At 38.9% G+C, this 12,630-nt stretch overlaps 1 protein-coding gene across 2 annotated transcripts; it reads right to left on the bottom strand.

Moving 5' to 3' along the window:
• Positions 1 to 1,979: 1,979 nt before the first annotated feature.
• Positions 1,980 to 9,636, bottom strand: LOC137731048 (mannosyl-oligosaccharide glucosidase GCS1-like). 2 transcript variants are annotated; one of them, XM_068470104.1, is made up of 22 exons: positions 9,272 to 9,636; positions 9,114 to 9,187; positions 8,551 to 8,802; positions 8,085 to 8,259; positions 7,386 to 7,472; positions 7,207 to 7,275; positions 6,994 to 7,090; positions 6,534 to 6,616; positions 5,928 to 6,035; positions 5,383 to 5,504; positions 5,093 to 5,200; positions 4,924 to 4,997; positions 4,513 to 4,638; positions 4,115 to 4,182; positions 3,765 to 3,914; positions 3,640 to 3,690; positions 3,415 to 3,471; positions 3,133 to 3,282; positions 2,950 to 3,041; positions 2,723 to 2,832; positions 2,576 to 2,639; positions 1,980 to 2,478 (listed from the first exon to the last, which is right to left on the bottom strand). In XM_068470104.1, exons 1-22 carry the CDS (start codon positions 9,581 to 9,583, stop codon positions 2,337 to 2,339), a joined length of 2,571 nt encoding a protein of 856 aa, XP_068326205.1. In that variant the 5' UTR covers positions 9,584 to 9,636; the 3' UTR covers positions 1,980 to 2,336. The 2 variants fall into 2 exon arrangements, 1 of the variants encoding a protein (XP_068326205.1); XR_011068237.1 differs by lacking the exon at positions 1,980 to 2,478 and having other exon boundaries at positions 2,601 to 2,639; positions 2,942 to 3,041.
• Between the last annotated feature and the right edge of the window lie 2,994 nt (positions 9,637 to 12,630).

Below are 12,630 nucleotides of genomic sequence, written 5' to 3'. Positions count from 1 at the left end.
ATTGAAATTTGTAATTTTATGAAATTTAAAACAATTATTAATCAGCCAAATTGCAAGAAAAATATGTAAAAAAAAAGAAAAGAATAAAGGAGAGTATAAATGTATTTGCAAGTGGAGAGAGTGATAGAATTTTGCTCACATGAAATACTACTTTTTTTGTGAGACCCATTGTTTTTGTGTCACCCAATTTTATGATACCCAAGAAAGAAAGTTGTTAGCCCCAACAGTGGATCTAGCCTCATTTTTCGGTTCATTGGGGATAAAATTTCTCACTAAAACTTGAAATATAGTAGGTTTATGGAGGCTAAAGCACCCATTGAAGATGCTCTAAGGAAACACAGAAGAAGTCATGCTGAAGTGGATAAAAAAAGGGCTTAGTACAAAATACACACACACACACACACACACACACACACGCTGAAGTGGGTAGAAAGAAGAGGATTAGGAAACAAACAAAATAGGAAAGTCATGCTGAAGTGTATAAAAAGACAACATTTTAAGTTATCCTGATGGCTTGGGACTTTATGTTTCTTTTTAACTAGGATTCTTGTTTCAATTAGCGCTATCATGTTCACTATATAAACAGTTATTTGAGGTGTGTTTGTTAAAACTTATTGTCGCTCTTGTAGCTCGATCGATCGCATTCGCGCACGCACGCTCTCTCTAGCTATCGTTATTCGTTAAGGATGGCCGATCGAGAGTTCATGAAGAAGATTCACAAATGTGCTCTCAAAGTGACCTTCAAGTGTCCCTGCAGAGCCCATGAACAGAAATTAATGAAAACGATGAAGAAAATTGGAGTCTATGAAATAAGTCTGGATATGAAGCATGGGCAGTTGGAGGTGATTGGCAGATTGGATACAGACCAGCTCATCAGGAATCTTAAAGAAACAAAGATGCTTATGGACGTGGAGCTCTGGGAAGATCAAAACGGTTCAAAAAACGCTCAAGCTGATCAACTCAATAACGAGTTCAAGAACATGACTGTCGGTGTTGGGGAGAGTAGCAAAGGTACTCGCAAAGGTAAGAAAACAGTCAAGTTTGTTTTGCCCGACGAGGAGGAGGAATTTGAAGCAAGTCGTAGGGGAAAAGGCAAAAGGATCGTCGAGTCGAATTCGTCCGACGAGGAAGAACTCGATGCATGTGACGGTGACGAGGGTGACGGGTTTGATGACTGCGATGTTCATAGCGATGAGGGAGATGGGGCTAGTTCTATTCGAATGAATAGCAATGGAGGGAATAAAAAACAACGTGGTAAGGGAAAGATCGGAGGCAAAAAGGATACGAGAGGAGAACTTACATGCAACGACAAAGCAACGGAGGAAAGCGATCGACCGAATCATATCGCCGGCCCCATGGGCAGTCATCCAATGGCTCCTCCATTATCAGGTAGGATGGTGCCTTGGTGTCCTTGTTACCAACAGCAACAGCGACACATGACGGCGATGGAGTACGAACGACGCAAGGCACATCGGGGTTATTACGTGTACTTGCCGTCGCCGGTGATGATCTATAAACACAGAGCAGCAAATATGAATGATATGTTCCCACCACCTTACGGTCCTTACATGCACGCATGGCCGCATCATCCGCCCAAGAACAAGGGATAACCAACGTCAATCGGTCAACTAAATTTCTTATCATCTCGATTCTCAATCGTGTTATTGTTTTTTGTTTTCTGTTTGAGTTGTTAGGTTGTTTGTTATGTTCCGTTACAAATTTAACAGATTTTTTCTTCTTCTTATAATTATGTTATCAAGTTATTAATTGACTTAAGACTCATTTGAAAGTGTTTTTAAAATGATTAAAAGTACTTTTGGTGAAAATATAGTGAATCTTGAAAAAGCACTTGAAGTTCTTTCTAAAAAAAATTACGTAATTGGTGCTTTTTGCAAGAAGAACTTCACGTGTTTATGGAACCCAAAGATATTTTTTTTTCCGAAAAAGCTTTTTCAGTCATTTTAAAACAACCATTAATATTCAGCAATAAGTAAATTACATTCGTTGGTCTCTCGTCATGCTACAAATAAATCAATGTTAGTGTTTGACAGTTTGAGACTGCTGCTGAAAAATCTGAACCGGCTAAAAGTGTTTTCTGACAATCAAAATCGCTTCTGAGGCTCTCCTGTATCAGTACTAGTAATAACACTACGATTCAAGGAACGAAAGGGAAGTTAGACTGAAGACCCGATCGCTATCGGTATACTATTCTCTTCGGGTTAGATTACACCACATTTTGCTCATTCTGGCAGTTTCGACGTTGCGCTATGAAAGGAGCCTTGCCCCTTGTACATTTCAGAATCCAACTATCAATTTTTGTTCTTACGCTGTGCGCTCTAGCTAGAGTAAGCTTCCGCCATGATTAACAACACGAGAGATGTCCAGCCGTTGAATACGCGTGCGCCTTTTCCCTTGCCGTTCCTCTGATCATATTGTTCCCAGAAGAACCCGGTTTTGTGATAATTTTTCACCACGTTTCTGCAACAGTGGAAACGCGTTTAAATCCAGTGAATATAGCAGGTTAAGCACAAAAAATAAATAGGGCATTACAAGGGTAGAAAACGTCTCACAATACCTAATCAAATTGCCTCTTAATTCATCATAGATAGTTCTCGCTTTTTCTCTGTACGGTCCATCCACTGCAACAATTCAAACAATAAGACGGTTATACATGAAGAAACAAAACTTTGCTCTACATTAGGGGAGGTGTTAAGTTGCGTACCTCGAGAGTAATGATAGAGCGATGAAAGAATCATGTAATTCATGTTCATCCATATTGGACCCCTCCAGTAAGGCGCATCATGCTCTGTGTTGTATTTCATGTACAAGGAACTGTCACGTAAAAGTTTAAAGATTTAGTGCTCCCGAATTAACATGGTCTTCAGAAGTCCGAGAAAATTAACTCAACCAAGAGACCAATACGGTTAACATATCTGTATACTTGATCACCTTGTTTTGGCAAGAGAGCGGAGTCCAAAATCTGTCCATAAGATACTCCGATTCGATATAATGTCTAGCTGTTTTTCTAATATCTTTGAATCCTATGATCAAACATGAAAGAGCGGTCTGAATGGTAACATGACAATAATACTAGATAATTGGTAAAATATTCAACCAGATGAAAAAACTTACAGCCGGTATAATCCTTCCAATGAAGGGGAAAAGACTAACAGGGCCAATGTGAGGAACCAGTCTCAGCTTGGGGCTTTCCAATACCTCCCGTACAAGCTCTCGAGTTGCATAATTGTGTCCTGTCATCGTTTCTTTCCAAACTAAACGAACCTAGTACGATCAAACGAATGCCCAATTTTAGCATGAACTATTGTAACCGAAAAGCAAAAAGGCTATCCAATAGTAGACATTCACAACCAAGAAGAAAAAAGGAATTATATTTACTACATGCAAGTAGCATACCTTTTCTGTATGATTTCCGAAATCAAGATATGTTCCATATGCATCATCATAGTGCATCTGTTCAGCATCAGGAGCATATAAGATATAACTATAAATACAATGAACTGAAAGTCTAAAATAGTAATTCACCATGAAGATGTGGTTGTCGGACATGATAATCCCCACACAAATGTGTCATGGTGAAAATGCCACAATAAACTATAGAAACAATAATGAACAACTAACCTGATTCAGTACTTCAAAATCCGAGAGTAACTTAACTGTAGCACCATATTCCTGCATAATTTTTTCTATGTTAAGTATTTGATAAATCCAAGTAGTCTCCAGATGCATTTGTTTCCCTTACATACCTTTGCAGACTTATTTTCCTTCTCAAACAGTTCTGCAATGGAATGCAAGCAATCTGCTGCAAGTAGCATCCAGCATCTAAGATCTACGTGACGCTCATCCTCACTAGGATGGGAAGCACGTGGATAATCATCCAATCCAGAAGTCAGCGTCTGAAGATGCCATAATACAATCTCGGTTCATTAGCAGTGTCTTTAAACAGGAAGTTTTACTTAATTTGATCCAAATCTGAGCAGCTGAGGTATATGATGACAAAAATAATACCACACTCTTGCAAAGTTAAAACAAAAGCAGAGACTGTTTTTTGTTTAAAATCGAGTTTTTAACAGAGTCCGAAATTCCAAAACAGAACCTTCGGGTTGAGTTCCCTATTTGTTATGTTGTCTCTCCCATGCCAATAGTAGCTGCCCACTTCCTTCCCTGTGTTCATCGAATCATACTCCAAATAAATAAAAGATTTCAAAAGTCAAAAACGAAAGTTGACTTTAGCAAGTTTGTAACACAAACACGTGGCCACAGCCACACACTCCACAACACGCATACAAGCACAAGCACAAATGTGCATGCATATACACATTTCAGACTCATGGTGTTTGATTCCATTTCCCAGAATCGTAACTTATCAAAGATGTGCCCTTGAGTAAATATATCACTCAGTAAAACAACAGACCAACACATGCATAATGGCCCTTGTCCTCCTATAAAGAAAAACCCGTGGCAGAGACTTAAGATTGACAAACCCTTATATACCTGACTGGGTAGTGTTGAACCATCGAAACCATGCTTCTAGACGAACAAAAGCCCGTTCTACGAATGAAGATATCGCATCACTTTCAGCAGCAGTAAACTTGTTTTTCTTTAAGCCATGAACTAGGTCTGGAAGAAGCAAACTTTCAGACCACATCATAAATAATCTATACATCGAACCACCTAAATCTTCAAGTAAACAATATACATTTTGAGGGATATGGAAAGAAACTAGGAAGTCAAAAGTTCAAACATATGTCTCACGACATAATGTTTCTTGAACAACTAAAGTTACTTTTGGGGGTGTGGATAACAAAATAGTCTTTCCTTAGCATAATATCACACAAAACTATATTTCCAATTTTGCATGGATAGAAAGGTTTAATAGAAGGAAAAGAAAAAAAATTCAGTTACCACGCAACGCCAAAAGCAGAGCTGGTGGATTTCCATTTGTTGGAAGCTGAGTAACAAAATCACTTGGGACTTTACTGCAGGTACACCAGAAAAAGCTTACATTCTACTTACACTGACAAAATCTAAGCTGACATATACACATATTTGGACAAGGTCACAAGAATCTTACCTTAGAGCTTCAACACCTAAAATTTGCTCACGTGGAATCCATCCATCAATATTCATCAGATCTAACCAGTGTCCTATGATGTCCAAGGAAATATGTGTATCCCAACGCCTGCTCAACATTAAGGATACATATATGAAAAAGTATCCATTTTCAAGGAAGTAGGCAGATAGTACACTGTCATAAGGTACTTAACTTCATATTTTTATAATTTTTCAGGAAATTACAAGGCGGCAGCTTAACTGAGTAAATTGGAGTAAGTTGTAACATGCATATTGAAAAACACAACTCACCAGATCAAAAGTTGATGAAAACCTTCATCCCACAAAAATCCCCTTGGAAAAAAGGGTCGACTTGGAACAGCTGTGTAAAGCTCAGCAGGCCAATATAAGATAGAATTATCATGACTTCCCGGCTGCAAGAGGAAATGGCCAACTGTATGATTTTGTCAGATGTCCACAATGATGTGATTACCAGGCATAATAAATAATTTGGTCACTTTCAATTAACTATTCTATCAGAAAATAGTTACAGTGATGAAAACCCACTGATATCATATTCTAAAAATGTTGTAAACATCATGGTTTTTCATTCCAGCACTAGCTCATATTTGGAAGCAAAAGAGGTGGATTTCACTAACACTAAGTTAAGCAGGAACCATTAGCATGTGTGATCATGCAATTAGTCATATGATGCTTTTTTTCCTAAATTATGGAAATAAAGAGGGAAACTGGAAAATGAAGTATTTTTCTTTAAGAAACAAAATTGTGAAAACAGAGGAAAAGTAAAAGGTTCTAAAAGGAAGACCAGTAGCACATAGAGGTAACCAATAACTTACTAACATATCCCCAGAGACGGCAATTTTTGACTGGCCAAAGAAGTAGCCAATGCCACCCAACAAGTTTGCTATAGCGGCCTTACCAGCAACAACAGATTCAGAATCAAGCTGAAACCATAGTAACAACGAGTTTAGAAGCCTTTTGTTGTACAATTATATTTAAGCACATTATGTGAAACTTCAATTCTCATGATGCACATAACTATCTCAGTTTTGTTAAATTTTTTAATGTCAGTGTTTGTAACTGCATATGTAGAACATCAGCCTCAACTGTCCTACTGAAATGCAAGACATGCCCACTAATGCCATAAAGGTTTTTCCTTGTGTGGCCAAAAGACAGTAAAGACTCCCACACTCCTATAGATACAACATAAAATTGAAAATGGCGGACAAGCTCATCAGATTAAGCTACCAGGATGGACTGGCTTATTCTTTTTCACCATGTCAACCAAAATCACAAGTATATCAATGAACAATACTCAATGTTTCATGTAATTGTGTGACTACATATTAATATTTCACTTTCAACATGACATTCAAATAGCAGACACAGTTCAATAGTTTGTAACAACATACACTGTCCTAGGAAACTGATTTCCAAAGTACCTTGTCAACCAGATTAAAGCTCTTCTCAAATTTTGTGTCAAATTCTCTTTGTTTCTCCTTCAGTTGATTGGTCAGTGAGGTACCTTGATTATAAAGTAACTAACTAAAAGTTAAGGGCAATAAACATTAACTTGGAAGTCAATCATGAAATCATGAAATGCACACACGGATATTAAAGAGTAGCAGAAAGCAAGATACTGATTTCTGGTTCTTGACAAAGCCCAAATTTGAAGGAATAGCATTAAGACTTGGACGAATAACATTGGGATCAACATTTGAGTTCATGACTGTGAAACATCAATTATTCAGTCCTCATGACCCCTTAATGGAAGCCTGACACAGAGCTCAATTTATTTAATGATTCTGACATTTTCAAGTCTCTTAGATGCTTTTGTGTACTCAGTGGAACCCTCTTGTGCTTCTATCATTGTTACTTATCATGATTATATGGAAGACGAACCTGTAAGGCTGCTGACACGTTCTTCTACTCTTGAACTTTCCAAACGAGTTCCAGATATGAATGCAACATCTGTCCTGAAAGGAGCCCTCGCAGAAATCTGCATAACAATGAGAAACCACAGGACAAGGTAGATGAGAAAGAAAAATCAAGAGTGAAAAATGATGATCAATGATTAGTTAGACTAAAAAAGTAGTACTCTTTACCACCATGTACCTGAAAAACTAGAATATTTGGAGAGTCAACAGATGTATCAGGTAGCTGCAGCCGACCAAACTTCCTTACCTAGAAACATGGAAGCGAATCCAGGCATTCAAGGCAAGAATTGTAGATATTAAAAAGCTGATTTTTATTTCTGGATATATAATAAAATGTGTCATGAAACTCTGATATACTTGTAGTCCAAGATTCTCCTGAACAAGATCTGATAAGTTGTGAATATGAGGCGTCTTAAAACCAGCATAATGAACTTCCAAATTGTCCTGAAAAGAAACACAGAGAAGTAATGGATCAGTATTGGAGCCTTCAACAATATACAGCAATTGAAAAATGAGTAACAACGCAGATTAGGTGGAACCAGTGACGGACAAGCCATAACTTTGGGGTGTCTGTGACCTAATGCTGGGGGTAAGTTAGGATGGGGTGGGCTGGGTGGGTTTGTTGGGTAAGTTATTAGAGGGTTTTTCATTTTTTCACCTCATGTTCTAAAGATTTTCCTACTTTGTCCAATTTGTTCCTAATTTTCACATTGGCTCTAGCCTAGCACATGTGAACCTATCTTTGCTCTGTCCCAGGCTGGAACCGACATTGATTTGTCCAAGAGACATGACGTGAAATTTTATCATAAATACTCCAGCTGTAAGAAAGGATATGAATTTTTATCCACAAATTTAACCAGATTATTAATCATTTTTAGCTATTAACACGAATACCACAAAGAGCATGATACTCTGGCAGCATTCAATGGATCCTATCTTAATGAGGTAGACCAAGAATACGTTCATGGAAATATATTTCCTCATCATAATTCATATGACTTTGTCCTTCAAAATAAAAGATATACTTTTTTTATCTGAGTCTCTTCATAACATTACCAGTGATTTTAAATGTAGCTGCCAACTTCCAATGTCCATCCGTGAACCAGATGCAAGGAGAGGGTTCTCATGAATGTCCAAGGTATCTCCACCTAAATTTAGAGTATTTCCATCTTCATCGGCCAAATAGAAAAAGAGATGTGCACTTCTTGAAGCTTCCTCATTCCCTCTAGATCTGGAAGCATGATGAAAAGAGTCAATAGAAGATTCATGTATAAAGAATGCCTGGCCAATTCCATCTATTGTTAGAAACAAAAATGCCACAACTGTGCCCCCGCCTGGGAAGGATCCCAACACCCAACAGAGAAATTAAAAAAAAACCCTCTACGCATTTTTCTTCATTACATAAGCATACTGGTAAGTATAATCCTCTCACCGTCCAATCAATCATAAATTCACCTCACTTATGCCTATACCCTGTCCATTTAATAAAACAAACATTCCAGAATTAAGCCAGGCTATTTACTTGTGGTTCTGCACATCAATTTGAACTGCCCAATCTCCGCCATAGCCACTGTCTTCACCCTTGGATTTCAAGAAACTTGTTCTCAAGTTCATGTCCTGGTCAACAATGACTTGATGTCCAAAACTGCGCCCATCATGTTGTGCCCAACCATATTTACTCAGATCATCAGAATCTTGGCAAACATGCCGAATGAAATGCCTCCCATCCTTTATACCAATCCACATTAACCCGGCTATCAAAGACCGGGGAGTCCTGCAAGGTGCAACAGCTATAATTACCACCACATCATTCGCAAAGTCTAAAATACATAAAAGAAAAAGCAATGCATCCGTCAACATAGTGAAATGCGATAAAGTGCAAGATCGTGGACATCAAGAAACAAATGTTGATCAACAATTTGATCAAGTGCCTAGTTTTAGTGACAAGAGTAACAAACTTACTACCAAAACATAAATTTATGCTCAAAATTCCCGACACAACCTACGATATCAACTAAATGAACATGAATTCTAAACAAACAATTCAAGAAAAGAAATTTAAGATCGGCAATGCAAAAGGCATACCTAGCCCGGATTCCGAGATAGACGTTCGGGCGATATGTTCCCCAATACAAGCTCTCCTTGTGCTCACCTTGAAACTGCCACAACCGGTAAAATGCACAATCAACTCACAGAATTCACACATTACATAGTCTGATAGTCAACGAAGAAAAATCGAATACCTGAGGGAGGTCCATGAGCTTTGGAGCCGGGAAGGGCGTGACGACCCTCGGCGTCTGAGCTTGTTCGGCATGGTTCATGAGGTTGATGATAAAATACAAGACGGCGAAGAAGGCGATCGCGCTGAGCCCTAGCAGGACTTTGAGATCGAGGTTGAAAATTCCGATTGAAGTTTGATTTCTACCTCTGCCTCTGCCTCTGCTACCTCTATGCGGCCGAAGATTGGGAGTTGGGCGGAGAGGAACAGCGTCTCCGTCAATGCCGTCACTGGAGGAGCTGACTCTGCTCCGATAGCTTCTTCCAGTTCCGGCCATTTTAGACTTTCACTATCCGTTATCTGTTTCAACTTTCAAGTCTCGACTGACTCAGAGAGAAGTGTGAAAAATTGTGGGGTGTTGTAAACGGAAATTAATGGGCCCAACTTCTTGGCCCACTAATTTGGGGCCGAAACTCCAAGGGACTTTGAAAACTCGGCCCACAAATTTTCATGTGCATGTTAAAAATACGAAGGTGGCAAAACCCTTTTAGGCGAGGAAGATCGGGATGGCTTGGAAGGTCAAGCTGATGTCGTAGGATTGGAGGAGTGTACCCTGTTGTAAAATCGACGATGTGTGTACAGTGGAATAAATAAAACAAGACACAAAATTTACGAGGTTCCTCTACAGTCAGTGTGACTGGAGTACGTCCTCGGGCAGCAGTGATGCTTTTATTATAATTTGGAATAATAGGAGTATAAAGATAACTCTATTTATTCTCTCCTCTCCTCTTCCTCTCTTTCTCTTTTTCTCTGTGTTCTATCTTCAAAGCATACGGAGTGCTCTATTTATAGAGCAACTCCAAGCACACAATATATTCTCCACATATCAATATTATGCCAAGGTTTTCAACACTTTGGCAATGTTTTCAATGTTGTGGCAGGTATTCAATACTGTGGGCATTCATTACCCACTAGTATTTTCAACACTCCCCCTTGGATGCCCACATATCAACATTAGTTGCCTCGTTAAAATCTTGATCTATTTTTTTGGATGCTCCCTCTTGATGAGTTTCTCCCCCTGATTTCAAATTCTTTAGCCTGATCATTGATCCTGCTGCTTTAGTCTTTTAGCAGTGATAGTTGCCGAATGAGGTGTTTCACTTGTTGTTAACTTTCCACAGGCTTGTTCTTGAACTGGGTTGGAGGGCCTTCTGCTAGACTTCCTCCAAAGGTCTGAATTTACCTATTTTATCTGGAGCTGAATTTGATTCAAGGGTGGTGGACACTTGATCTTGAATCGGACTTGTGATTTCTTCAAAGACCGTCTAGGCTTGATCTTGAATGAAATTGGACCATGAGGAGCATCATGTGACAAGTGATCTTAGACTTTGTCGGGGATGAACTGACATGTGTTTGTTGTGGTTGTCTCCACATGCTTCAATGTATCATTTTCACTTGCCTTACTTGCTCCTTTGCAGAAGTGGTATTTTCCTTATGCAGGTTTGGCATCTTCTCGTGTAGTATTTGTCCTCTGATACAGGAGTGGGATGCAAACCTTGTATTTGAATGGACCATCACTTCTTGGTGGCAACGCAAATTTGAGTGGAGGTTCCGACATATTGCTTTCTTTGTCCTTGTCTTGGCAGGTAAGAACAAGGACAAAGGAAAGGACAGGGAGATTACATGATATGAGATACTCTTGCTCTCGTCCCTGATGATATGAGATACTCTTACTCTGGTGTGACTTGTTTGTAGAGGTATTCTCAGAGAGGAAGAAAACTGAGTATTTCGAGATACTTTGTGAAAGATGCATTCTCGGAGATGAGGAAGAGTTAGATATTTTTCAGTTCTGCCTTGCCATGGAGGACAGAGGTTGACATATATATGGATTTCCCAATAGCAGGTAGTAGTGTTGTGCCTTTACTCTTGTCAGCAACTGTGGTGTAATTAGAACAGTAAGATTCACGCGTTTTCAACTTTATCAGAGATCTTTGACAAAGTTGGACGTGATATCCAAGAGCTGAGATTGTGTCTGAGAAATGTTGACAGACGTCATGCAGGGAAATCCGGCTTTTGAAATTCGAAAATCGGTGTCTCTTCGATTTTTGAATAAGTGGTCCTGTTGCCCCTCCTTTTATAGAGATATCAATTTTGTTCAGAAACACTCAGAAAATTGTTACCTGCAGAAATTTCCCTTTCTTGCACTTCTGAGATTTTATCTGACTTCCTTCATCATTTCTGAAAATGGCTTGCCCATCTAACATTTGCTTAGATTTGAGTCTCAGGATTGATACAGACGAGCAACGTCAGGATAACATATGGCGCCCGTCCTTCTCATCTTCTAATGGTCCTCTTACGGTTGGGGACTCTGTGATGAAGGATAACATAACTGCTACAGTGGTAGCTAGGAATCTTCTCACTCCAAAGGACAACAGAATCCTTTCAAACCGGTCTGATGAGGCGGCCGTTCAAGACTCATTGGCTCTCAGTGTTCAATGTGCGGGCTCTGTATCCAATATGGGCCAGCGCTTACTTGCTCGAACTCACCAAGTTGAATCATTAATGGCTGAGGTGGCAAGTCTTAAACAAGAGATTAGAGGGCTCAAGCATGAGAATAAAGTGTTACACATGCTTGCAAATAATTACTCTACGAGCATGAAAAGAAAGCTCGACCAGCTACTGGAATCCGAAGGTCGGACTCAAAATGACAATCGGGGGTTCGAGTCTTTATTCCAAAGACATCCATTGTCTTAGCTGTCTGGAGTTTCACCAAGTATTGAGACTCCAAATAATCAACTTCTGGTGTCTTCCCCTTCTGGGGTACTTCCGAGTACTGAGGCTTCACATGAGTAACCTTTATGAAGGTTCCTTTCTGTTTGTTTGTTTTAACTCATGTGTATGTAATTTCTCGGAGATGTTAATATATAAGCTTTATTTCATTCAGTGTATTGTGTTAAATACAATAAAGCATATATTTCACTAAGATGTGGTACTTCTGGACCAAATATCAATTTATCTTTACCCCTCGCGAAGATAAATGATTATTCTCAGTGTCTAAATCATTTGAATATTCAACTCATAATCTTCAATCCATATGATTCTTTAATGTCGTAAACATCATGGATAAGATTCGTGTTGGCATATTGTTCGATTCTGCAGTTCGAGACAATATTTCTCTCAACACTTTATAATCTTTCTTGACTCTTCAGGAGTCCCAATTTAATATCATCAACTCTTGCAAGAGATTTTAGTATGTTGCAACAATACCATAATGGAAGTACTCACTAAGGCAATTTATACCATTCATTGGTATTGAGTACATATTTCATGCTTTACCCTTCCGGGGCTTTCTTCAAGCAATTTGAATCCTTCAGGGATTTTCTA

Source organism: Pyrus communis, chromosome 4, assembly GCF_963583255.1.
Source record: "Pyrus communis chromosome 4, drPyrComm1.1, whole genome shotgun sequence".
Classification (NCBI taxonomy): domain Eukaryota; kingdom Viridiplantae; phylum Streptophyta; class Magnoliopsida; order Rosales; family Rosaceae; genus Pyrus; species Pyrus communis.
Note: the sequence above shows the minus strand (reverse complement) of the source record. Positions and strands in the feature narration are given on the sequence as shown.

What these genes read in the sequence shown, in the direction of transcription:
- LOC137731048 (XM_068470104.1), bottom strand. Translation starts at nt 9,583, where the DNA reads ATGGCCGGAACTGGAAGAAGCTATCGGAGCAGAGTCAGCTCCTCCAGT. An exon ending in GCTTTAATCTGGTTGACAAG is followed by an intron (nt 6,036 to 6,533) that starts GTACTTTGGAAA and finishes CTATGGTTTCAG; the next exon opens with CTTGATTCTGAATCTGTTGT. An exon ending in GTTCAACACTACCCAGTCAG is followed by an intron (nt 4,183 to 4,512) that starts GTATATAAGGGT and finishes CGATGAACACAG; the next exon opens with GGAAGGAAGTGGGCAGCTAC.